The 24,211-nt window shown below is 35.8% G+C and overlaps 1 protein-coding gene across 1 annotated transcript in view; it reads right to left on the reverse strand.

Annotated features, from left to right (window-relative positions):
- Positions 1-8,169: 8,169 nt before the first annotated feature.
- LOC107559270 (GDNF family receptor alpha-4-like) overlaps positions 8,170-24,211 on the reverse strand; it is a 25,192-nt gene continuing 9,150 nt past the window's right edge. Inside the window, exons 2-8 of the mRNA XM_016243022.1 lie at positions 23,162-23,446; positions 19,524-19,616; positions 17,231-17,579; positions 14,937-15,046; positions 14,391-14,529; positions 14,232-14,244; positions 8,170-9,979 (exon numbers count right to left, since the gene is read on the reverse strand). Of these exons, the coding sequence (XP_016098508.1) occupies positions 9,665-9,979; positions 14,232-14,244; positions 14,391-14,529; positions 14,937-15,046; positions 17,231-17,579; positions 19,524-19,616; positions 23,162-23,446 (1,304 nt within the window). The 3' untranslated portion in view covers positions 8,170-9,664. The remainder of the gene's footprint in view (positions 9,980-14,231; positions 14,245-14,390; positions 14,530-14,936; positions 15,047-17,230; positions 17,580-19,523; positions 19,617-23,161; positions 23,447-24,211) is intronic.

Genomic DNA, 24,211 nt, shown 5'->3' on the forward strand with positions numbered 1-24,211 from the left:
GCAAGAAACTGAACAGTATTTATATCATTTTTTACCTCTGATTTTCACCGCAATGTCCGAACTGTCCTGAGCGCATCCTGAGCGCATTCAACAGCCAGCGCTAGCTGTGTCTCATTTAGAAGGCTGCACCCTCCGGAGTTCGAATCCTCTGGAGGTCGCATCCTCTGTAGGATGCATATACGAAGTGTCCTCAACCTAGAATTAAACGAGACGGCCTTCGTAGGACGGGCGGAGAAGGAAACCGGAAGTATCACGTTGCTATGCCAACACATTTAGAGCATCGTTGCGCTCTCACAATACTTAAATGAAGGAAAATTATTTCTAAATTTGGAAAGTAATTTGAAAAAAATGTTTGAGGAGCTGAAGCGTACCTACAGCCGGCATCTATTAGAGAAAAAAAGGAGGAGGATATTAAAAACAAAGTTTATCCGTTTTTACCGAGGCGAATTAAGGTAAGTTGTAAACACCACGTCTGCCTTCGTAGGACAGGCGGAAAAGGAAACCGGAAGTATCACGTTGCTATGCCAACACATTTAGAGCATCGTTGCGCTCTCACAATACTTAAATGAAGGAAAATTATTTCTAAATTTGGAAAGTAATTTGAAAAAAAAATGCTTTTACTTGTTTTATTTTGTTCAATGTTTGAGGAGCTGAAGCGTACCTACAGCCGGCATCTATTAGAGAAAAAAAGGAGGAGGATATTATAAACAAAGTTTATCCGTTTTTACCAAGGCGAATTAAGGTAAGTTGTAAACACCACGTCTGCGCTTGTGTGTACGTTACATCGGCCGGCGCCGGCATTTTTCAAATTAACAACGGTTGTTCACGGCGACGCAAAGAATTGTGGGTTATCTGTAGCAGCGAAGGATACACCTCATGCATCCTCCGAATTCCTGTGAAAGAAGGTCACATTCGAAAGGTCGCATTCGGAGTGTCCTACTTGCTTTTCTGAAATGATACAGCCTCGATGACGTATGCAGCCTTTGATTGCGACCTCCGGAGGGTGCAGCCTTCTAAATGAGACACAGCGGCACTGCCTGACTCGTCTTCTTCTTCTTCTTGCTTTACGGTGGATCGCAGACTTATAAGTGCATTACCGCCACCTATCTCTCAAATGGACCATTGACACTCTATCTAAAATCTCAATTAGGAGTGTCAATGGTCCATTTGAGAGATAGGTGGTGGTAATGCACTTATAAGTCTGCGATCCGCCGTAAAAAACGATAAAAAACGATATAAATACTGTTCAGTTTTTTGCACAAAAAGACAAATCGTTTAGTGTCTTTTCACATCAGTGTATCATCAGGAGCCGCAGGGTTTAATTTGGTTTTGTTTGTGTATGTTTTATGACTCTCAAAGCCGTGATTCCCATCCACTGACATTATAGGACTGACAGACTGCAACGGTTTGAGCTAAAAATCTCAGTTTGTGTTCTACTGAAGAAACAAAGTCACCTACATCTTGGATGCCCCGGGGGTAAGCAGATAAACATCAAATTTTAATTTTTGGGTGAACTATCCCTTTAAGCAAATCTGTGTATGGGCCAAGTCTTGGTTGTAATGCGGCACACGCAAGCAAACAGCGAATTTGTTATGATTAATTTAGTGTGGGATCCGTCTCTCTAGCTCAGTTTCAGAACTGGGCTTGTTTTGAACACTGGTTCACGACATGGGCGTTCCCAGGTGGCTTAGCTAGCTTAACCAGGCAAGATCATGCTGCTTAACCAACTTTATAAGTGAAGTTGTGCTTGTGAACTACCCTGACCAGCACCAAATCTGCACTTATCAGCATGAAAACTTGAATTAATATTTTGAGTTTGATGTTAGCGTGTTGAAAGCTAACAGGATGATACACACATAGAAGTCCAATACACAAGTATTTTTTTCTCTTCTTTTTCAGTTAAAAATATATAAAAATCCTTGAAACAAGATATAATTTCTTGAGAAGCAACACAACATATTTTCTGAGATTTGGAGTGTTTTCGTCTTACTGCACTGGCATATATTTGTTGTTTTTTAAGCATAAATGAGTTAATAAACTGGCTTTTTTTCACTTGTTTTTTAAAATTCAATAATATTACATTTGAATTTTAATATCTTACCCAGAAGGAAACCGGAAGTATCACGTTGCTATGCCAACACATTTAGAGCATCGTTGCGCTCTCGCAATACTTAAATGAAGGAAAATTATTTCTAAATTTGGAAAGTAATTTGAAAAAAATGTTTGAGGAGCTGAAGCGTACCTACAGCCGGCATCTATTAGAGAAAAAAAGGAGGAGGATATTAAAAACAAAGTTTATCCGTTTTTACCGAGGCGAATTAAGGTAAGTTGTAAACACCACGTCTGCGCTTGTGTGTACGTTACATCGGCCGGCGCCGGCATTTTTCAAATTAACAACGGTTGTTCACGGCGACGCAAAGAATTGTGGGTTATCTGTAGCAGCGAAGGATACACCTCATGCATCCTCCGAATTCCTGCGAAAGAAGGTCGCATTCGAAAGGTCGCATTCGGAGTGTCCTAATTGCTTTTCTGAAATGAGACAGCCTCGATGACGTATGCAGCCTTTGATTGCGACCTCCGGAGGGTGCAGCCTTCTAAATGAGACACAGCGTGCCTGACTCGTCTTCTTCTTCTTCTTGCTTTACGGTGGATCGCAGACTTATAAGTGCATTACCGCCACCTATCTCTCAAATGGACCATTGGCACTCTATCTAAAATCTCAATTAGGAGTGTCAATGGTCCATTTGAGAGATAGGTGGTGGTAATGCACTTATAAGTCTGCGATCCGCCGTAAAAAACGATAAAAAACGATATAAATACTGTTCAGTTTTTTGCACAAAAAGACAAATCGTTTAGTGTCTTTTCACATCAGTGTATCATCAGGAGCCGCAGGGTTTAATTTGGTTTTGTTTGTGTATGTTTTATGACTCTCAAAGCCGTGATTCCCATCCACTGACATTATAGGACTGACAGACTGCAACGGTTTGAGTTAAAAATCTCAGTTTGTGTTCTACTGAAGAAACAAAGTCACCTACATCTTGGATGCCCTGGGGGTAAGCAGATAAACATCAAATTTTAATTTTTGGGTGAACTATCCCTTTAAGCAAATCTGTGTATGGGCCAAGTCTTGGTTGTAATGCGGCACACGCAAGCAAACAGCGAATTTGTTATGATTAATTTAGTGTGGGATCCGTCTCTCTAGCTCAGTTTCAGAACTGGGCTTGTTTTGAACACTGGTTCACGACATGGGCGTTCCCAGGTGGCTTAGCTAGCTTAACCAGGCAAGATCATGCTGCTTAACCAACTTTATAAGTGAAGTTGTGCTTGTGAACTACCCTGACCAGCACCAAATCTGCACTTATCAGCATGAAAACTTGAATTAATATTTTGAGTTTGATGTTAGCGTGTTGAAAGCTAACAGGATGATACACACATAGAAGTCCAATACACAAGTATTTTTTTCTCTTCTTTTTCAGTTAAAAATATATAAAAATCCTTGAAACAAGATATAATTTCTTGAGAAGCAACACAACATATTTTCTGAGATTTGGAGTGTTTTCGTCTTACTGCACTGGCATATATTTGTTGTTTTTTAAGCATAAATGAGTTAATAAACTGGCTTTTTTTCACTTGTTTTTTAAAATTCAATAATATTACATTTGAATTTTAATATCTTACCCAGTGTTGCTCAAGTAAATTTATTTTAAGGGTTTTTAAATATATTTTACAGAACAGCAAGTCAAAAAAGACTAATTAAAAACTTAAAAAGTACTTCTTTTTTTTTTTTTTACAACATATGCACACTAAATCTTGTTTTCCAGTCAAAATATCTTAAAATCCTTGAAACAAGATAACATGAGAAACAACATGACAAAAAAAATATTAATATTTTTTTAGGGAATACAAGTGTATTTTGACTGAAGTATATATTTATATTTTATTTTTTAAGCATAAATTAGTTTAAACTATTTCATATATTAAAAAACATTAAAAAAATACATTCACTTAAGTTTTAATATCTCATGTACAATATTGTTCAGGTAAATTCATCTTGTTTTAAGGATTTTTTTATATTTTTACTGACAAACAAGTCAAACAGACTAATTAAGAACTCATTAAGAAGTTTTTTTTGTTTTTTTGTTTTTTTACAGAGTATACACAATAATTTGGTAGAATTATATATTTTTTGTCTTGTGCTCCATGTAATTTATCTTTAAATCCTTGAAATAAGATAAAATTATGAGAAACAGCACAGCATTAGATATTAGGATATGTTTTCGGACAACACAAGAGTATTTTGTCTTACAGCACTAGCAGATTTTTTTTTCACATGATTTAAAGCTCTTTAATACTTAGGCTATATTAAAAATACATTCACTTAAGTTTTAATATCTTATGTTGCTCAAGTAAATTTATTTTGTTTTAAGGATGTTTAAATATTTTTATGGATAAGCAAGTTAAAAAAGACTAATTAAAAACTCATTAAGAAATCATTTGTGCAGTATATGCACAATAATTAGGTAAAATAGTCATTCTTTAATTAGATTGAACAATTTTATCAGTTCCTTACAGTATTTAATTAAACATATTTATAATCGACATTGTTCACTCACATCCTGGGAAAGCGTGTATTAAAATTGAACCGAAAAAAGGTACTGTATCCTGCTACATTTCAGCAAATGCTGTCTAAATAGGAAGCTTGCTAGGTTTTGGAACAGAGCTAACACTTCTCTTCTGTCTGTGCCTCCCGAAACTTTTCTGCAATGTGCATTTATTTAACGCATGGCTTATTTGTTTTTTTCCTGAAATATTGTAATGTGAATCACTGACACCCATGCCCTTTCTCTCCTCCTCCGATGTCACTCATTCTCTGCCTCCCTCTGTTATGGCTGGGCAGATGACACTGGCCCCCGATAACAATTAAAAAATAACAACAGCCATCATAAAGGCTGCCCGCTATTTCGACAGGCGCATCAATCCAGAGGCGCTCTCGTTTCTTCTCTTAATTAACCCTACTGATTGAGCGTGGCTCGCTGACCTTGCCACAGAGGAGAAAACGTTGAGGAGCACAACGTCTGTTCAATCAGAGCGCACCCTTCTGTGTTCCTCCGCATAATAGATCAGTTCAGAATCTGATTGTTAAGTCATGTCAGTGTAATCGAAGGTGCTTCTTGAGAATGCCAGATGAGATATGAGCACTTTAGCTAAGCTTTAATTTCTTCCAGAGAAGAGGAGGAGGAGGAGGAGGAGGAGGAGGAGGAGGAGGGAGGCAAATGTGTTCAGTAGCCCTCATGCTCTAAAAACCCATCTGGTAGGAAGTAGACAGAGGCTGCGTCTGAATACGGTATATGCATGCTTCCCTGCAGTTAGCAATTGCAATTACTGTTCAAACATTTGTTGTCAGTAAGATTTTATTATTATATTTTATAATATTTAATAATTGTATAAAATATTTTTATAAAATTTTTATTAAAAGATATTAAAAGCTATTTATTTTTTAAGTTTTAACTTAATTTTTACTTAAAACTAAAAAAATCTACTAGTTAGACAAAATATATTTGTATTTTTAAAAACAAGTCCTATGTCTTATGCTGTTGTTTCAAGGATTTTTTTTTGACATTTTAAATGAAAAAGACGACCATTTTTAAAATGATGCCTTACATGTTTAATTAGTCTTTTTTTTACTTGTTTGTCAGCAAAAATGTATATAAGATTTTCCATAAAAAATATGAAGCAGCACAAATGTTTTCAACATTGATAATAATAATAAATGTTTGTTAAGCAGCATATCAGCATCTTAGAATGATTTCTAAAGGATTACGTGACACTGAAGATTTAACATCACAGGAATTAATTACATTTGAAAAATTATTAAAATATAAAGCAACTATTTAAAATTGTAATAATATTTCAAAAGAATATTGTTTTTAATGTATTTTTGATAACATGATTGCAGGGAGCATAAGAGACTTCTTTTAAAAACTTTTGAATAACATGATGTTCAATGGCCTGTTTATTCATATTATTTAAATAGTTGTTTTTAATTATTTCCAGACAACATTCTTATCAACTGAGAAGTTAAAGAAATGACATTATGGCCTGGTTCCACAGACAGGGCTTAGGCTAAGCCATGATTAGGCAATAGTTCAATTAGGACATTTAAGTTGTTTTTATAAACGTGGCTTAGAAAAAAACATCAGTGGTGTGCATCTTGAGACAAAATAAAGGCACTGACATATTTTAAGATCTGTTAGTGCAAGTTTCTTTCAGTTGAAACAGCTCAGAATTACCTTTTAGTCTGGGACTAGACTTAAGCCTTGTCTGTGAAACCGGGGGTATGTAAAATAAGTTTTTACTTGCAATCTAAAAAAAACTGAATTAGTCAAAATATAATGACAATATTGCATTTTTGAACAGGCATTACAATGGGTTACCACTTGTGGTCCAAGGGGAATAGGTTTCTGTGAGGAACCAAATCTCATATTTATACTACATACCTACTGAACATACATCCATCAACAGTTGAGAAGTAAGTTCTTGATTGATTGAATTCAGTACGAGTGCACCCATGTTCTCTCTCTCACTTCCACGGACATGCACGAGAGCGAGGAAAAGAAACGAGATTGAGAAAAAAGCATCGGTGTCAGCAAAAGATTTATAAGAAACAGAAAAAGCATGTGATTCTAGACTGTATGTTTTTTTCTCTTCGCTGGAGGGTTTGAGTCTCTCCCCGTCTCCGTCTGTTCTTTCCTTTGATCTCTTTTTTCTATTTCGCTCCCATCACGAGTAATTCATCCCCATGAACACACAACAAGATAAACAGTTTGTGTTGTAAGCCATTATCTCTGTGAAAGTAAAACAACAGGCACAGGGAGAGGTACCAGGCGACAGGCGGTTGGAAAATGACTTCCTGTTTCTTCCCCTCGGGTTCTAAACCCAGACCGGACTCCGACACCTGCTGTGCGGCGGTATGTTTATTTATTTAGTGTGTTTATTTCTTTATTTTCAGCTTTATTACTCATGTTTTTTTCTGTTCGCGAACGTGTTTTTTTATTTATGCCCCTGGTTAGAATGCACAGTCTGTGCTGAGTCAAAAAATGAAAGCACATCGCAGATAGAGTAATAAATGAAAACCGCTTGCATCTGTGTGATCGGCTCCGCAGCAGGGCAGACGTGTGTGTGTGTGTGTGTCTCTGTGTGTGTGATTAGGTGTGCGGCCTGATTCCAGAGACACGGAGGCGTGAGAAACGGGAAGATTTGGAAATCGTGCTCGACAATTTTTTTGCTCTCATGTCGGCGAGCAGCGATGTCAAGCGAATCACGTACTTACAAACACACATACATTTTGTCTCATTTCATATGACATGATCAGCGACAATAAACACGGCGGGTTTTCCGAACCCAAGGAAAGCAAACTCTTTCCTGGTTTAACTCGCTTTTCTGAAGCACACTGACGTTATACAATAGATACATGGCAAGACCAAATCATTTGTTAAAATGATGCCTTACATGTTTAATTAGTCTTTTTTTTACTTGTTTGTCAGCAAAAATGTATATAAGATTTTCCATAAAAAATATGAAGCAGCACAAATGTTTTCAACATTGATAATAATAATAAATGTTTGTTAAGCAGCATATCAGCATCTTAGAATGATTTCTAAAGGATTACGTGACACTGAAGATTTAACATCACAGGAATTAATTACATTTGAAAAATTATTAAAATATAAAGCAACTATTTAAAATTGTAATAATATTTCAAAAGAATATTGTTTTTAATGTATTTTTGATAACATGATTGCAGGGAGCATAAGAGACTTCTTTTAAAAACTTTTGAATAACATGATGTTCAATGGCCTGTTTATTCATATTATTTAAATAGTTGTTTTTAATTATTTCCAGACAACATTCTTATCAACTGAGAAGTTAAAGAAATGACATTATGGCCTGGTTCCACAGACAGGGCTTAGGCTAAGCCATGATTAGGCAATAGTTCAATTAGGACATTTAAGTTGTTTTTATAAACGTGGCTTAGAAAAAAACATCAGTGGTGTGCATCTTGAGACAAAATAAAGGCACTGACATATTTTAAGATCTGTTAGTGCAAGTTTCTTTCAGTTGAAACAGCTCAGAATTACCTTTTAGTCTGGGACTAGACTTAAGCCTTGTCTGTGAAACCGGGGGTATGTAAAATAAGTTTTTACTTGCAATCTAAAAAAAACTGAATTAGTCAAAATATAATGACAATATTGCATTTTTGAACAGGCATTACAATGGGTTACCACTTGTGGTCCAAGGGGAATAGGTTTCTGTGAGGAACCAAATCTCATATTTATACTACATACCTACTGAACATACATCCATCAACAGTTGAGAAGTAAGTTCTTGATTGATTGAATTCAGTACGAGTGCACCCATGTTCTCTCTCTCACTTCCACGGACATGCACGAGAGCGAGGAAAAGAAACGAGATTGAGAAAAAAGCATCGGTGTCAGCAAAAGATTTATAAGAAACAGAAAAAGCATGTGATTCTAGACTGTATGTTTTTTTCTCTTCGCTGGAGGGTTTGAGTCTCTCCCCGTCTCCGTCTGTTCTTTCCTTTGATCTCTTTTTTCTATTTCGCTCCCATCACGAGTAATTCATCCCCATGAACACACAACAAGATAAACAGTTTGTGTTGTAAGCCATTATCTCTGTGAAAGTAAAACAACAGGCACAGGGAGAGGTACCAGGCGACAGGCGGTTGGAAAATGACTTCCTGTTTCTTCCCCTCGGGTTCTAAACCCAGACCGGACTCCGACACCTGCTGTGCGGCGGTATGTTTATTTATTTAGTGTGTTTATTTCTTTATTTTCAGCTTTATTACTCATGTTTTTTTCTGTTCGCGAACGTGTTTTTTTATTTATGCCCCTGGTTAGAATGCACAGTCTGTGCTGAGTCAAAAAATGAAAGCACATCGCAGATAGAGTAATAAATGAAAACCGCTTGCATCTGTGTGATCGGCTCCGCAGCAGGGCAGACGTGTGTGTGTGTGTGTGTCTCTGTGTGTGTGATTAGGTGTGCGGCCTGATTCCAGAGACACGGAGGCGTGAGAAACGGGAAGATTTGGAAATCGTGCTCGACAATTTTTTTGCTCTCATGTCGGCGAGCAGCGATGTCAAGCGAATCACGTACTTACAAACACACATACATTTTGTCTCATTTCATATGACATGATCAGCGACAATAAACACGGCGGGTTTTCCGAACCCAAGGAAAGCAAACTCTTTCCTGGTTTAACTCGCTTTTCTGAAGCACACTGACGTTATACAATAGATACATGGCAAGACCAAATCATTTGTTCACCGTCAACTACTGTCAGTCCGAGGAGTCGTGAATCTTCTGTGTGATTCAAATGATTCAGGTGGGGAATCCCATTCAGAACGTGATTCCCTAATGAACAAGCAGCTATACCTATAGCAGACCCTCTTCCCGAGAAAAAGAAAAAGAATGAATGAAAGAAGGAAAGAAGGATAGAACAGTTGTCCGCTCGTTTCGCCCTCCAATCTGTCGTTCTTGTCATCCCTCAATGATAGAGTCTGGATGTGAGCGAGTACTTCAGGAGGAAGTGTGTTTGCGTGTGTTGTGTAAGAGTGTGTGTGTGTGTGTGTATGACTGAGGGTTTCTACCCCCAGCGGAGAGCAATCAGCAGCAGAGCCGCGAGTAGGAAGTGAGGGATGGAGAAGGTGGAGGCTGAGCTGTGGACTCTTCCGGCCTCAGAGCCCAGGTTAGTGACTGTCGCCTTGTCTGAGAATGGAGGGATGACGTTGAACCCTCCTCCTCCTCCGGTTTGGTCTTCTTCCTCCTCCTCCTCTTCTTCCTCCTCATCTTCTTCGCTTTCAACCACCTTTTGGAAACAGAGAAATGTCTCTTTAATGGGGGTTATGCACAACAAATTTGTGTAAAACAGGACATGTCGCTTCCAGTTCAGGGGCCCGTTCTTCGTACGTCGCTTATTACATCCGAGATGAAATGTCACATCCAAGATGATATCATGATATCATGATGATAAAACTGGCTGTGTCTATAGTATTAAAGACTACACTCTAAAAAATGCTTTGGGTTTTAGTTAAAAAAAAAAAAGGGATTTAAAAAAATGCTTTGTTTCAACCCAACTTTGGGTCAAATATGGACTAACCCAACTGTTGGGTTACATTTTTACATTAAAATTTTAACCCAAAAGTTGGGTTAGTCCATATTTGACCCAAAGTTGGGTTGAAACAACCCAGCATTTTTTAGCGTTTACACAACATTATTATATTATCTTTAAATTAATTTTTAAATGATTATTATTTTAAATTATTGTCCCTGGATCAGTAGGATACTCTTGTAATAAAGTAGCGGTGGTAGCAGACAGATTTTAAGTATCAGTTCTGCTTAAAAAGATGCAATCTAATCCTGTTTACATGAAATAAACCTGCTCCCGAGCAGGTTTAAACTTATGGACCTGTTGCTATGACAGCAAAAGGTGGATGAGCTATGACAGCAAAAGGTGGATGAGCTTCGAAGAACCAAACAATCCAAGATCATGCCAAATCGTCAACAATCAAATCCAGCTAACTGAGTTAGCAACGTACGAAGAACGAGCCCTAGGTCTTTTGTATGTGCTTTGTTAAATATGGAGCTGTTTTACTCCTTCAAAGGAGATACCAATCATAACCAATGTCCAGACTGATTGATGTCCAGATTAATATCTAAAAGTTTTTTTTTTCTGCTTCTCACTAACATTTTGATATTAAAGTTGAATAAAACAATATAAATAAATAAAACAACTAGTCCATAGATACTGCCATCAGTTTCTCCAACAGCGGATGCGATGAGACCCGATTTCTGGTTTGGTCAGGTGATGTTCGACATAATATTATACCCTATTGTTTAAATTGTTGCAACACTGGCACAGCCAATAGAGTACAACACTGTCTGGGTAGTCAACTAAAATTGACCATGAAAACAAAAGAAACATTTTTGTCACTTTAAATAAAATAAACGTTGACTGAAAAAAAAATTAATAAAATAAAAAAAGTGGGTTTTTTTATTTAAACTAATTTCCAAGACAACATTTCTCATTTTAATGTAGTTTAGATTGATTAATTTATTTTAACAAAATCTAAAACTGAAATAAAAATAAATAAAAACTATATAGAAAATATATATATAAAAACTAAAACTGACAAAAGCACAAGAAATGTAATAAAACTTTAACTCAAATTAAAATGGAAAATATTTTAAAAAAAAGTACAAATATTAATAAATGTTATTATTATTAATAATAATAATAATAAATATCAAAAACTGGTGCCCAACCACTTCACTGGCCTTAGCCTGATTTTAAATAAGTCATCGTTTAAGAAGTTATACAACTAGGGGGTGAATCACAACATTACAAACTTTGATTTGAAGCAGAAAAGTTTTTTGAAAATTGTACAAAAAGACAAAAGTACGAGACGGCTTCAATGAGGGAAGGAACTACAATCCCATGAAGCATTGTGAATGACAATCAAAATGAAAACAATGGAGGAACATAAACCTGTTGATTTAAAGATGTTGACTGTGTCTATAGAAACTGTATATTTTATGTTTATCGCAAAATATGCATATATAAATACAAATATTTAGTAGTTTGAAAGCATAAAGAGATTTGACTATTAAGTCATTTGTTGTGCTTCATGGGAGTTGGTGGGCACCAAAGTGTTCTTTTGGCACAATTTACTTGTTTCTCTTCTCTGATTGGTGGATATATGTTTGCACAATCATGGGAAACGTAGTTTCTCACCAGTCTGCTGTTAAACACGATTTTTAAAAAATATAAGTTGAAATAATGCGGGCTGATGTCTTCAACACAAACATACCATCGATTAAAAACCTCCCAACTCAAGGTTCAACTGTTGCCTTCTATGGCGTGAGTTTAGAGCTGGAGCTATTTGTGGTCCAGATGGACAGAAAAATAATACATAATGTAATAAAAATAACATAATTGAACACATACAGAATTAAACTTTGTTACATGGAGTTTTATGAGAAACATCTGAGATAAAATTAGTTGAATGGTGATATGAAAAAATGAATCATATGAGAAATAAATGAATCACCTAAGAAGTACAGTTTTAGAAAAGTAGGAGCAATACGATGGTGAGTGTTTTTCAGGGAGAGGGACAGAGAGATTGTGAGGGAGAAGGATTAGGAACGAACGATAAAAGGAGAAAGAGAAAAAGAGAGTTAGCTAGAAATACAGACAGATGGGTATGAATACATTAATATTAATGAAGTTTGACTGATGCACCACTGCTTGCAAACACCTTTAGCTAATCCATTCAGAGAGAAAGAGAGAAAGACTGGCCAAGAAAGTAAGAAGCACATCAAGAGAGACAGATCAGGAAAGACAGGGACATTTGGAGAGGAGAGATTTGCTGGAGAACACAAGTGAGAGAGAGAGTCTAGGAAAGAAATAAATGACAGCAGAAACTGAATTGAATCCTTTTTGTCTGCAGGCCCAGATTATCTCTAAGCTGAATGCTGTGGTCTGTGTGCTCTGAGAACAGAGGATGTACATGCGGTCCAAAGCGAGGACACACGAACACAAAGACACACAGATCAGAGCAGCGTTTCTTGATAAAGTCTGCACGCCTATGGACACCCAGGGATTATTTGCTTCTCTTTTATGTGGGCAGCAAATATACAATCCATTTTACAATACATAGTCAAGTAAGTGTTGCTATCACGAACGGTGTCATTCCCTGAAGCGCTAAAAGCTGATCGGCTATCAAGAAATTATATTAGCTAGATATTATGCTACTGCTAATGCTAATAACATGGCCAGGGGGTCAGGGTTTAGCCGGTTAGCTTTAGTACTACTCCATTATGCTGTCAAAAAGCATGTTTTCCATTGACATCTATTCAAAAGTAGCACGCAAAATCATTTTTGAAAGAAATTTACAAAACAAATGTTTCACCAGTGACCGATTTTGTTGGACTGTGTTACTCCCTGTAGCTCTAATAGTTTATTTGTCTATCAAGAAATGACTCTGGCACAGATATTATGCTAATGCTAAAACCTTGTCTATGGGGGTCAGGGTTTAGCCCGTTAGCATTAGTATTACGCCATTATGCTGTCAAAAAGCATGCTTCTCTATGGACATCCAGTCAAAATTAGCCAACAAAATGATTTTTGCAAGAAATATAAATGATTTATTTGGATAGTGTCACTCCCTGAAGCTTTAGTAGCTTATTTGTCTATCAAGAAATGACTCTGGCACAGATATTTTGCAAAGTTTGGCTAATGCTAACAGTTAGCTCAAGTTAAATCACTTTATTTATGTATTTAATTATTAAATTGCATTATATAAAGTTACATAATTTTTTTATTTATTAATTTGTTTATTTTTTGATTGGTTGGTGGGTTAGTTGGAATGGTCACTGGCTATCACTAAACGACTTTGCGAATACTATGCTAATACTAATACAAAACCAAGGCAACCACAAGATTGAGGACAAATTAAAGATCTGATTACTACTAAGCCTACTAAGTCTCATTGAGTCATTTAAAGTTTCACTTCATGAAAGAAAAATAAAGCTGACACCCTCATTCCAAAGCACAATATAATCTGACTAAAGGACTTTTGTTGAATTTGATGAGAAATGCTTCAGTTCATATTTAAATAAGAGAAACAGATATCATAGTTTAAGCACAGCGTTGAGATCTATTATGAAATTTTAGAGCAGATTGTATACGCTGTTCTTCAAAAGTTTGGGGTCAGTAACATTTTTTTTAAAGAAGCCTTTTATGCTCAACAAGGCTGCATTTATCAGATCAAAAATACAGTAAAACAGTAATACTGTGAAATAGTATTACAATTTAAAATAACTATATTATATTTGAGTATATTTTAAAATGTAATTTATTCCTGTCATTGCAAAGCTGAATTTTCAGCATCAATCCTCCAGTATTCAGTGTCACTTGATCCTTCAGAAATCATTCTAATATGCTGATTTGATGCTCAAGAAACAGTTCTGTTTATTATCGACGTTAAAAACAGTTGCTGCTTAATATGGTTGTGGAAGCCGTTTGAAATATTTGGATTTAGAAATGTAGTCGAAATTATAAATGATTTTACTGTCACTTTTGATCAATTTAATGCATCCTTGCTAAATTAGTACTCAAATTAATGCTGAATTAGAGCAGCTCCAACAAGCACCCACGCCAGCTTCCTGTTTCAGTAAGAAATCACACAAAAGAAAAGTTTAAATGTTAAACCATTTCATGGGCTCTGTAAGAAACCACAAATCTGCCAGAACAGTTCCATATTTACACTCTTTTTTTGCAAACATTAAGATGATCTGATATTCTGGGATACTCACGCAGGCAGGTGTTGCTGTTGAACATGTGCAGGATACGCAGGCAGTCCTGCCACTGATTTCCGCTGCCTTCGCAATTACACCACTGCGATACCTCTGTACTGCTGTTACTTACGTAGTTTGGTGTCATGATGGTACCTGCAGAGGGAGGGAGAGGAAAAGAGGGGATGAGAGACAGCCAGAGGAAAAGATCCCTTGCCAATTAGCCCGAAGCCCATCTGGGAGAATCTCCAACCAGTGTAGTCTATCCACCCCCCTCCAGTTTAATTATGTTGCCTCAGGTTGTCCTGCTAATTCAATATAAGTGGCACACTGGGTTAAAGTAAACCCACGACATGAAGCTGAACCCAAACTGCTCTGACCAATCGTTCCCGATACCATTTCCCATTTCAGTGAACTCACTCCAGCAGGATGCAGAAGTGCTCGTCATTAAAAACGTAATATTATTTAAGTACAGACTGTGCAGTGTTTTATTGATTTGTGCGTTTTGTACTCTTCATTAAGTTGTGTCCACTTTTTCAAGGTCATCTGAGGTGGTTTCTCACCGATGAGCCCAGCGTAGGCCTTGAGGCACACAGCTACACTTTCCCGGAGACAGCCGGAGGGAGAGAGAGAAGACGGCTGACAGTTCTGCTGGAAATCAGCCAGTCTTGACCTGACAAACCAGACAAATTTGAATACGGACACAGGATGATTAGAACATAAATGTATGTCAAATTCTGACAGAGGAAATCTATACACAGAATGCATGATCAGATGCTTAAATATGTAGACAATCTGTAGTGTGTACAGTTTTTGTCAAGGAACGGTTTGAAAAGTGAGAGGGGACTCGTTATAAACCTGATCAGTGTTGTTCATGAATATTAATTAGGTGATGTAATGTTTTCCTTATAGTCGTAAATGATTCACTGGGTAATAACCATATTAGGTTAATTGTTTACTAGTTGCATGCACAGTCATTAAACTGCTGACACAACTGGTTTACTGTGGCTTCTGCTTGGTCTTTAAAAAGCCACTAGTTTTTAAACATTTACCAACATTTAAAAAAAAAAAGTTTACGTTGCCCCCTACAAACATTTATCTGTTGGTGCTGCTGTGGAACTGTACTTTAGAACAGTTTTATTTTATTTGTATTTGTTATAGAATTTATTCATATTTTGAATTAACTTCATAATATATTTTTTATATTTTCTTGTTTATGTTTGTATATTCAGTGTTTAGTTACATTTTTTTGTTTTATTACATTTGTTATGTGCTATAGTCATTTTTATAATTTTTTTTATTTCTATTTAACTAATATTTTAATACCATGTTAAAATATTTAACTAATATTTTAATATGGTATTTCTATTTAATTTTTATTTAAATTTTAGTTTTAGTAAATTTAGTACTTTTAACATTTCAGTTCGTTGCATACCCTTTCTAAATGTTAAGTTTTTTAAGTTTAAGTGTTTCATCTGATATTTAGATATATTATTTCAACAATTTTTTAAAGTTTTAATTAAAGGTGCAGTAAGAGATTTCTGAGAAATGCTGTTGATATTTGAAATCACCAAAACAAACACGCCCCTACCCAAAAGAATCACACCCCTATCTTGCCTCCGCCCCCAAATTTCTGAACATGCTATTCAACACAGGCACCTCCCCATCACTACTGGACACGCCCCTTACTAGTGATTGGCTACAAGTGTGTTTTGGTGCTCAGTCCGATCCACTTTCAACAGAGTTTCTCGCTTACTGCACCTTTAACAACAACACAAAAATAGTGTTTTTTTATTAAATTACGAGTGACTTATGAATGATTCGATTTTTTTTTCAATATCTAATGCAATTTTGTACTATTCATTTTGTAATTTTGTAACAAATTTTTTTAAGGACTTACTGCCTCTTCTAAGAAAATGCCTTACACTAACTAAATGCAGGGCCGCTGTTGGACAAATGGGTGCCTTAAGCAGAATTACTAAATGTGTCCATGCTGTTCAGGATAGTCTGCATTTTCCAAACATTTCTCTTTTTTTATCCTTGTTTAATTACAAGATGTGTCTAATCGTATAATATGCGACCTGTTGTCCTTTCTTCCATCCAACTCAGCATGTTCTGTGCTATTAATGATGCTTAGATAAGCATTACTGCCAGAGACATCTGTTTCTAGAGGAAGATAAAAGGGAAGTCTTGTATTTCAAGAAGAAAGGTGGAAATGATCATTCTGTGCTGTTATCAAAGCTGAGGTTAGTCTGATTGAGGGCTAGAACATCTGATGCGAGTGTATTATGTCACAATCAGTTACACAAATTGGTTCTTTCAAACAGTTCGAACTAAAATTCATGTGCATCTCTTGGCTGAAAACATTTTTAATTTTTCAATACTTTTCTATTTGATTATATATTATAAAATTAAATGCTTTCCTGTAATGGCAAAGCTGAATTTTCAGCATCTTCACTGTCACATGATCATGAAATCATTTTAATATGCTGATTATTATTATTATTATTATTATTATAAACTGTGATATTTTTTTCTTTAATACCACAATAAAAGTATTAATTTCTTTGTTTAAAAAAAAAATTGGAATGGTAGTTTGGGGCATTTTCTTAGAAGAGACAGTAAACATTTTCCAAATATCTTTTACTTGGTATACATTTCTGGTATGAATCACTTCGGTGTAGTTCAATGCATTTGTGAGTTGTTGACTTTAGAACAGCTTGAACTGATTGAGTAGTGAATAAAACATTCACATATGTTTCGGCTAATTGATTGAAATGATCAGATTCAAAAGAATGACTGATTCACAAATCAGATTTTTTCACTATGTCCAACTGCTAACAGACATGTATCTCACCTGCACAGGTTGTCTTTGAGGCAGTAACTCTCCAGATTGAGGCAGTTGGGCTGTCCGTCTCGCTCCTCATAAGAACAGGAGGGCACAATGGTTTTTCTCCTTCTCTCCCCGCACAGAGTATCCGAACAGGGACAAAATAAGACACCAAAACTGTACTCCTCTGGAACACGCTCCAGGAACCGCCGCAGGGCCCGGTGACATTTGTGCCGGTTACAGTGGTTCGTGCCAGGAATGATCTTAGTGCATGCTAACGCGTACTCAGAGCGCAGGGACCCGCACTTCTCGTACAACCCACAGTCCTGAGCAGCTTTCAAACACTGGTTCTGATCCGTCAGAGGAAGGGAGGACACTGAAAAATACCAAAATACACTTTTAATTAAAGGCCAGATTTACTAAACGGCAAATTAGCGTGAGAGCGCAATTTCAAAAAAGCACTAATGGGAGTGGAAATTTCTGTGGGTGATTGACAATGAGCAAATTAAAGAACACAGACGCAGCCAGGTCATTTCCACAATCTACCAAGAGCAGCACAAATTAGCGTCTGCTTTAAGACATGCTTTTTTGGAGCGTTAAATAATGGCGCAATTACCAGTAATTTGACGAGCGCAAATGTTAGTAAATCGAATTGCATGATTCATTTTAATAACCTCCTCCCATAAATTTTGCATCTGAAAGGGAAACTCCTACAAATGCATATTCAATAAGATCAGGCGCAAAAATAACTGTCCACGCCTTTTCAGTGCTAATTCTTCACTGTGCGTCTTTAGTAAATCCTGACAGTACTAATTTAACACCAAGAAAATGCTTTTTGGGCATGTATAAAGCAGTATGTTATGCTTTTTATATTTCACACACACACACTGTAAAAATATTTTTGGAGGTTGTAAATAAAATATAGATTACTGGAGCATGTTTTGCAAGAAAATAATATTTTATTCTTTCTACTTCAATATTTTAAAGGAATAGTTCACCAGAAAATGAACATTTGCTGAAAGCTAACTCCCCCTCAAGTCAGCCGAGATGAGTTTGTTTCTTCATCGGAACAGATTTAGAGAAATGTATCATTACATCACTTGCTCAGCAATGGATCCTCTGCAGTGAATGGGTGCCGTCAGAATGAGAGTCCAAACGGCTGATAAAAACATCACAATAAACCACAAGTAATCCACACACCTCCAGTCCAACATGTCTTTTGAAGTGAAAAGCAGCTGTAAGGAACAAATCCATCATAAGGTGTTTTAACTTTAATCCATCGCTTCTGGCCAAAATATAAACAATAATCCATAATAATGCTTCCTCCAGTGTAAAAGTGCATCCCCTGTTGTTCCTCTCACATCAAAATCCACCGATATATTCGTTTAGAACTGTTTTAGACTGTTTTCACTTGTAAACAGTGTTTTATTTTTTATACATATTTCTCTCCTGATTCAGACGAGACAACTTTTTTTACTAGAGAAAGCAATATTATGGTTTGTAAAAAAAACGTTTTGATGGATTTGTTTATTATAAAAACACAGCGTTTCACTTCACAAGATGTTAATTGATGGATTGGAGTCGTGTGGATTACTTGTGGATTATTGTGATGTTTTTATCAGCTTTGGACTCTCATTCTGACGGCACCCATTCACGGCAGAGGATCCATTGGCGAGCAAGTGATGTAATGCTACACTCTTAAAAATAAAGGTGCTTCACGATGCCATAGAAGAACCTTTTTGTCTAAATGGTTCCATAAAGAACATTTAACATCTGAAGAACCTTTCTGTTTCACAAAAGCTTCTTTGTGGCGAAAGAAGGTTCTTCAGATTACAAAAAGGTAAGAAAGAGATGGTTCTTTAAAGAACCTTTGACTGAATGGTTCTTTGTGGAACCAAAAATGGTTCTTCTATGGCATCGCTGTGAAGAACCTTTAGAAGCACCTTTATTTTTAAGAGTGTACATTTCTCCAAATCTGTTCAGATGAAGAAACAAACTCATCTACATCTTGGATGACCTGAGGGTGATTATATTTTCAGCAAATATTCATTTTTGGATGAACTATTCCTTTAATTCAGTGTGTTACTTGCCATTCCTTTGTAATTATTTGTGAAAGTTACTAGTAATTTCTGAGTGAAAATTGTTTCAAAGTAAATCCAACACCATTTTTTTTTCAGAAATACAACTGCAAGACAAGGAAAACATATTAAGCACAAACATACAAACATACAGCAATACACTAGTGTACATCATCACAGTGCATTCAGCTGTGGAGGAAAACACATTTTATTTGGTTGTATCACTGATGTGGCTGCAGTACCTGAAACTATTGAGGCTAGTTTTGATGTTTCGCTATTTTTCACAAGTTCCAGTTCAATGTCTTCATATGGGGACGTCTCAATGTCATCATAACCTGCAATACAAACACACACATAACTGTAAGACACCAGATTGTTTGCGACTAATTAAGCTCACCAAGCTGTATCATTACCTTATCATTATACCTAATTAACAGCACCACACATTATCAAATTTCATATGGAATTTTTTAATAATGATTTAAAGTCTTACATATTTTAATAAGAGGTCAGTGTTTGTGATATATACATTGGTTGAAATGTCAGTCCACAGACTGAGAGGTCTGGATCAAGACACAAGTTAAAATAGTGACCAGTCTATTTGTATTACACAACCCTGGGGACACTGCATGCCAAGATGAGTGAGTATGAATCCACATACTCACACAAGCTAGTATTGTATATTTTCTCTTGGTGGGACTTTCTGTTCATATCTATTGTATTTAAAATAAGATAATATATGAACATTTTAAGTATTAAAGGGGTCATTCGATGCTCAGTTAGTATGATTTTTTAGTGTATTCTTTATTCTACATATTTGTTTATTATTTGTATTTAATTTTTAACTCTAACTTTTATTTATCATTTTTATTTATATTTTTCATTATTTTATTAAGGTATTTTCTTTCATTTTCATTTATTTTAAATTTTTATTTGTATCATATTTTTTATTTGAATTAATTTATATTTATTATTTTATTTATTTAGATTGATTTATTCTTTATTCTTAAATGGTTTTAAAATGTCTTAAAATTGTATTTCTCTTTATAATGACTATGCAATTTTATTTTATTATTTTTATTTACTTAAATGTTTTAAATGAACTTTTCTTGCAATGTTTTTTTCTTTCCTTTTATCTATTTTATTTATGTATTTTATTATTTTTATTTATTATTTTTTTATTTGTTTTTTTATTTTATTTTATTTCAACTTTTATTCCTTCCTTATTCTTAAAATTTTGTTTATCTTTCTCTTTTTATAACAACTATGTATGTAATGCACTTTCATGAATTACCACTGTGTATGAAATGTGCTACAGTATATAAATAAAACTTGTCTTGCATCATTTATATCTAGAGATCAGAATATCAGAGAGACCTAGCAAAGCTGAACCACCCAGAACACCTTAGTAACCTCCTGAATACCCTAGTAACAACTTCAAATGCCTTAGCAATAGATTGGCAAGTACTGTAAACATTTGTCAGCAAACACCACTCATATTTTCTTCAAAAAGTCATGTTATAATTACTGCAGTCTTAGCCTAACTCCAAAATGCACATTTTGTAATTTCACAAGTCTGTTATTTTTGCGTCAACATCCCCAGAAGGAATTTTTTTTGTCATGTTGTGATATTCTTTTGGGGACATTTTATTTATTTATTTGGTTATCAAAACCTACACACACACAGACTCTTCAAACAAATGCAAACAGGCAGAATCCCTCCTGTCATCTTGTACGCATGCCACATTTCAATCTACGGAGGCGCCACATCAAGTGTGCTACAATCACAATTACGTGCCTTGCGTATCCTTGCTGATGGTTTTCATTTGCGGCACACAGGAGAAGAACACTTGACATTTCCAGTTGATGTGTTTTAAAAGCACTTATTTCTAAGACTGTCGATCAGGCCTGGGCCCTTCTGGCCCCTGCGGCCCCTGCATTGCACTCAGACGCATGACGAGTTCGCTGCTGGAGAAGCCTGGAATTAGTCAGCATTTACAACAGCTCTTGATGAGTCGCTGTGGGAAACCATCTTCCTGTTTCATAAGGTTTAATATTAATTAGCCATATTGGGTGGGAATATGTACTCAGAATCAATTAATTTTGCAGCCGTGCTTGGACGTCATTCACCGGCATCTCCATAATCTCTTTTGCTCATGAGCAAACACATGAGCATGAAACTTCTGCTGTGAGACGAAACCAGACGCCCTCGACGGTACGCAGCAAATTCTGGTTCCTGCATGTACGCGTCCGTCCTGCAGAGCGTAATGAACAGACGAGGGAATGGCGAGATTAATCACGATAGCACTGTCAGTCAGCCAGCCGTTTGTTTAGTGACTGACTGGGTTTTATGCCGCCTTGCCATTTCATACACATTACTGAGCACTCATTAAATGCTATTACTGCCTAAATCTAAATCTTCTGGTAGCTCACTCAACACTCTCATTAAAGCGTTTTGGCATTGTCCTGAAAGAACATAACAAACGGCATCCACTGAGATCTATGAGTTCACTGTTTATGACCGATAGAACAAAGGCAGTCATTTTGAAATTGATTGAACTGAATTCTTTGCATGACTTTTCTCTGGAGTTACCTACTCCCTCTTTTACTTTCTTATTCACTTTCTTTAAACCTGCTCCTTTCATCATGACATTCATTGACTTGGGAATTGCTGGACATGAGCAGTTCAGTCAGGAAATATTCTAGGGAGTCTTAAAAACATGAAACTGCATTAGCAATGCATTTAACTTCTATAATATGATATATTTCTGAGTGAAACTGAATATTCAGTATACACACACACACACACACACACACACATATATATTTGATACATCGGTGTTTACATATCTAATACAGAGCAATAATCAGCTAATTATACGTATAATTGTTAGACTAGTGATGTTAGTTGTAAGAGTGTGATTACTAGAGAACACTAATCTTATGTTTCCTTTAAAAGACCTTTTCCATCTTACATTAAAGAGTTTCGGTACATGACTATGTTGGGATTTTTTTCTTACTGCCCTTAAAATAATCTCTCTTTCTTAAACAAGGGAGTAACTAACCACAATTAGAAATGCTATTGCAACAAAAAAAACTGATGAATAAGAGAGTACCTTTTTTTATGGTATACCCAGACTGATATTCACAAGTTTGGGGTTGGTAGGATTTTTTATTTTTTTTTATTGAATTGAATTGAAGTTTTTGAAATAAGTCTCTTATGCTCACTAAGCCTACTTTTATTTGATCAAAAATAAAGTAAAATTGTAACAGTGAAATATTATTACAGTTTAAAAGAACTGTTTTTCTTTTTATTTATTTTAAAATGTAATTTATTTCTTAAAAAATAAATAAAGAACGGTAGTGTGTATATACATTGGGTTCTATAGAATCAACATCTGACATGTTGGTGTTATTCAGTTTTGTTTTGTTTTCTGACATGTTGGTGTTATATCTTTCACTGGGATGCTATAGTAAATACAGCTGAATAAAACAAAAACTGTGTCCGTCTTCATTTCAGGCTACAAAGCAACAAAATGTGATTATTTGAAAGGGGGTGACTCTTTTCTATACCCACTGTATATGTAATGTCCTTTTTGATCATTTAAATGTATTTTTATAGTCCTTTTCACAGTAAATATTGGTCTAAAACAAAAAATTTTGGTCTTTTTCACACCAAAGCTTTTATTTGAAACTTTCCACAGACTCCCTTGAACTCCTATTTCTGAATCAAACAGGACTTTTAATGAAAAAAAAATTAGGGTGGGACTAAATGAGAATGGATCTGGGTGGTTGTAGAGGAGAGGTTAAAATTTAAGAGGGCTTACTGTTGACAACAGTCACTATATGAAAAGTAAAAACTCTCTCTTATGCCTCTTACCCTGTGGAAAACGGACGGTCCAGTAAATGCTCAGACACTGTTGTTCCATGCGAGACCCTCGCTGACACTTGCATTCTTGCAGGCTCTGATAGTGCATGAGGTTGTTCTGGGCGTCGACACAGGCCTGCCGCCCCTCCAGACTGAGGGGAGCCACCGCCTCTTCATCCACACAGTACTCCAGGTGCCGTAACTGTCGCTTACACTCCGGGTCCTTTATACATTCCTGTACAGCCTCTATGCAGTCCACAGTCCCGGGGAACACCGGCACCACAGAGGGAACAGCCCCTGGAGGATTGTGAGTAAAGTTCATTTGAAAATCAATAAACAAAGTATTTATTAACAATATGTTTTACCAGTGAGCTAATTCCTATTTAAATTCCCAATCAGTTCCTGAATTCGAATTGAATTGGAGGTACATTAGAAAACAGGATGCAGAATTGCAGTCCAAATTAGAAAGTGAGGAAGAAGAATTAAAAAATTTATTGAAATTCAAAGAAATTTCTATATAATTTTTTAGCCAGAAAAACAGAAGTTTGTCTTGAATGTTGGCTTGACAAATCCTTGTTTTGAAAAAAAAAGTCTTGTAGAGGAAGAAGAATTAAAAAATTTATTGAAATTCAAAGAAATTTCTATATAATTTTTTAGCCAGAAAAACAGAAGTTTGTCTTGAATGTTGGCTTGACAAATCCTTGTTTTGAAAAAAAAAAGTCTTGTAGAGACTAGATAGATAGATAGATAGATATTTGTATTTAATGTGTGTGTGTGTGTGTGTGTGTGTGTGTATGTTTATGTGGTTTATGAGGACATTTTCAGTGTCCCCGTAATTCAAAAGGCTTATAAATAATTCAGAATGAGTTTTTTTGAAAATCTAAAAATGCAGAAAGTTTCCTGTGAGGGGTAAGTTTAGGGGTAGGGTTGGTGTAGGGCAATAGAAAATACGGTTTGTACAGTATAAAAACCATTATGCCTATGGAGAGTTCCCGTAAACCATAAAAACAAACCTGTGTGTGTGTGTGTGTGTGTGTGTGTGTGTGTGTGTGTGTGTGTGTG

This window comes from Sinocyclocheilus grahami, unplaced genomic scaffold, assembly GCF_001515645.1.
Source record: "Sinocyclocheilus grahami isolate Dianchi unplaced genomic scaffold, SAMN03320097.WGS_v1.1 scaffold680.1, whole genome shotgun sequence".
Lineage (NCBI taxonomy): Eukaryota > Metazoa > Chordata > Actinopteri > Cypriniformes > Cyprinidae > Sinocyclocheilus > Sinocyclocheilus grahami.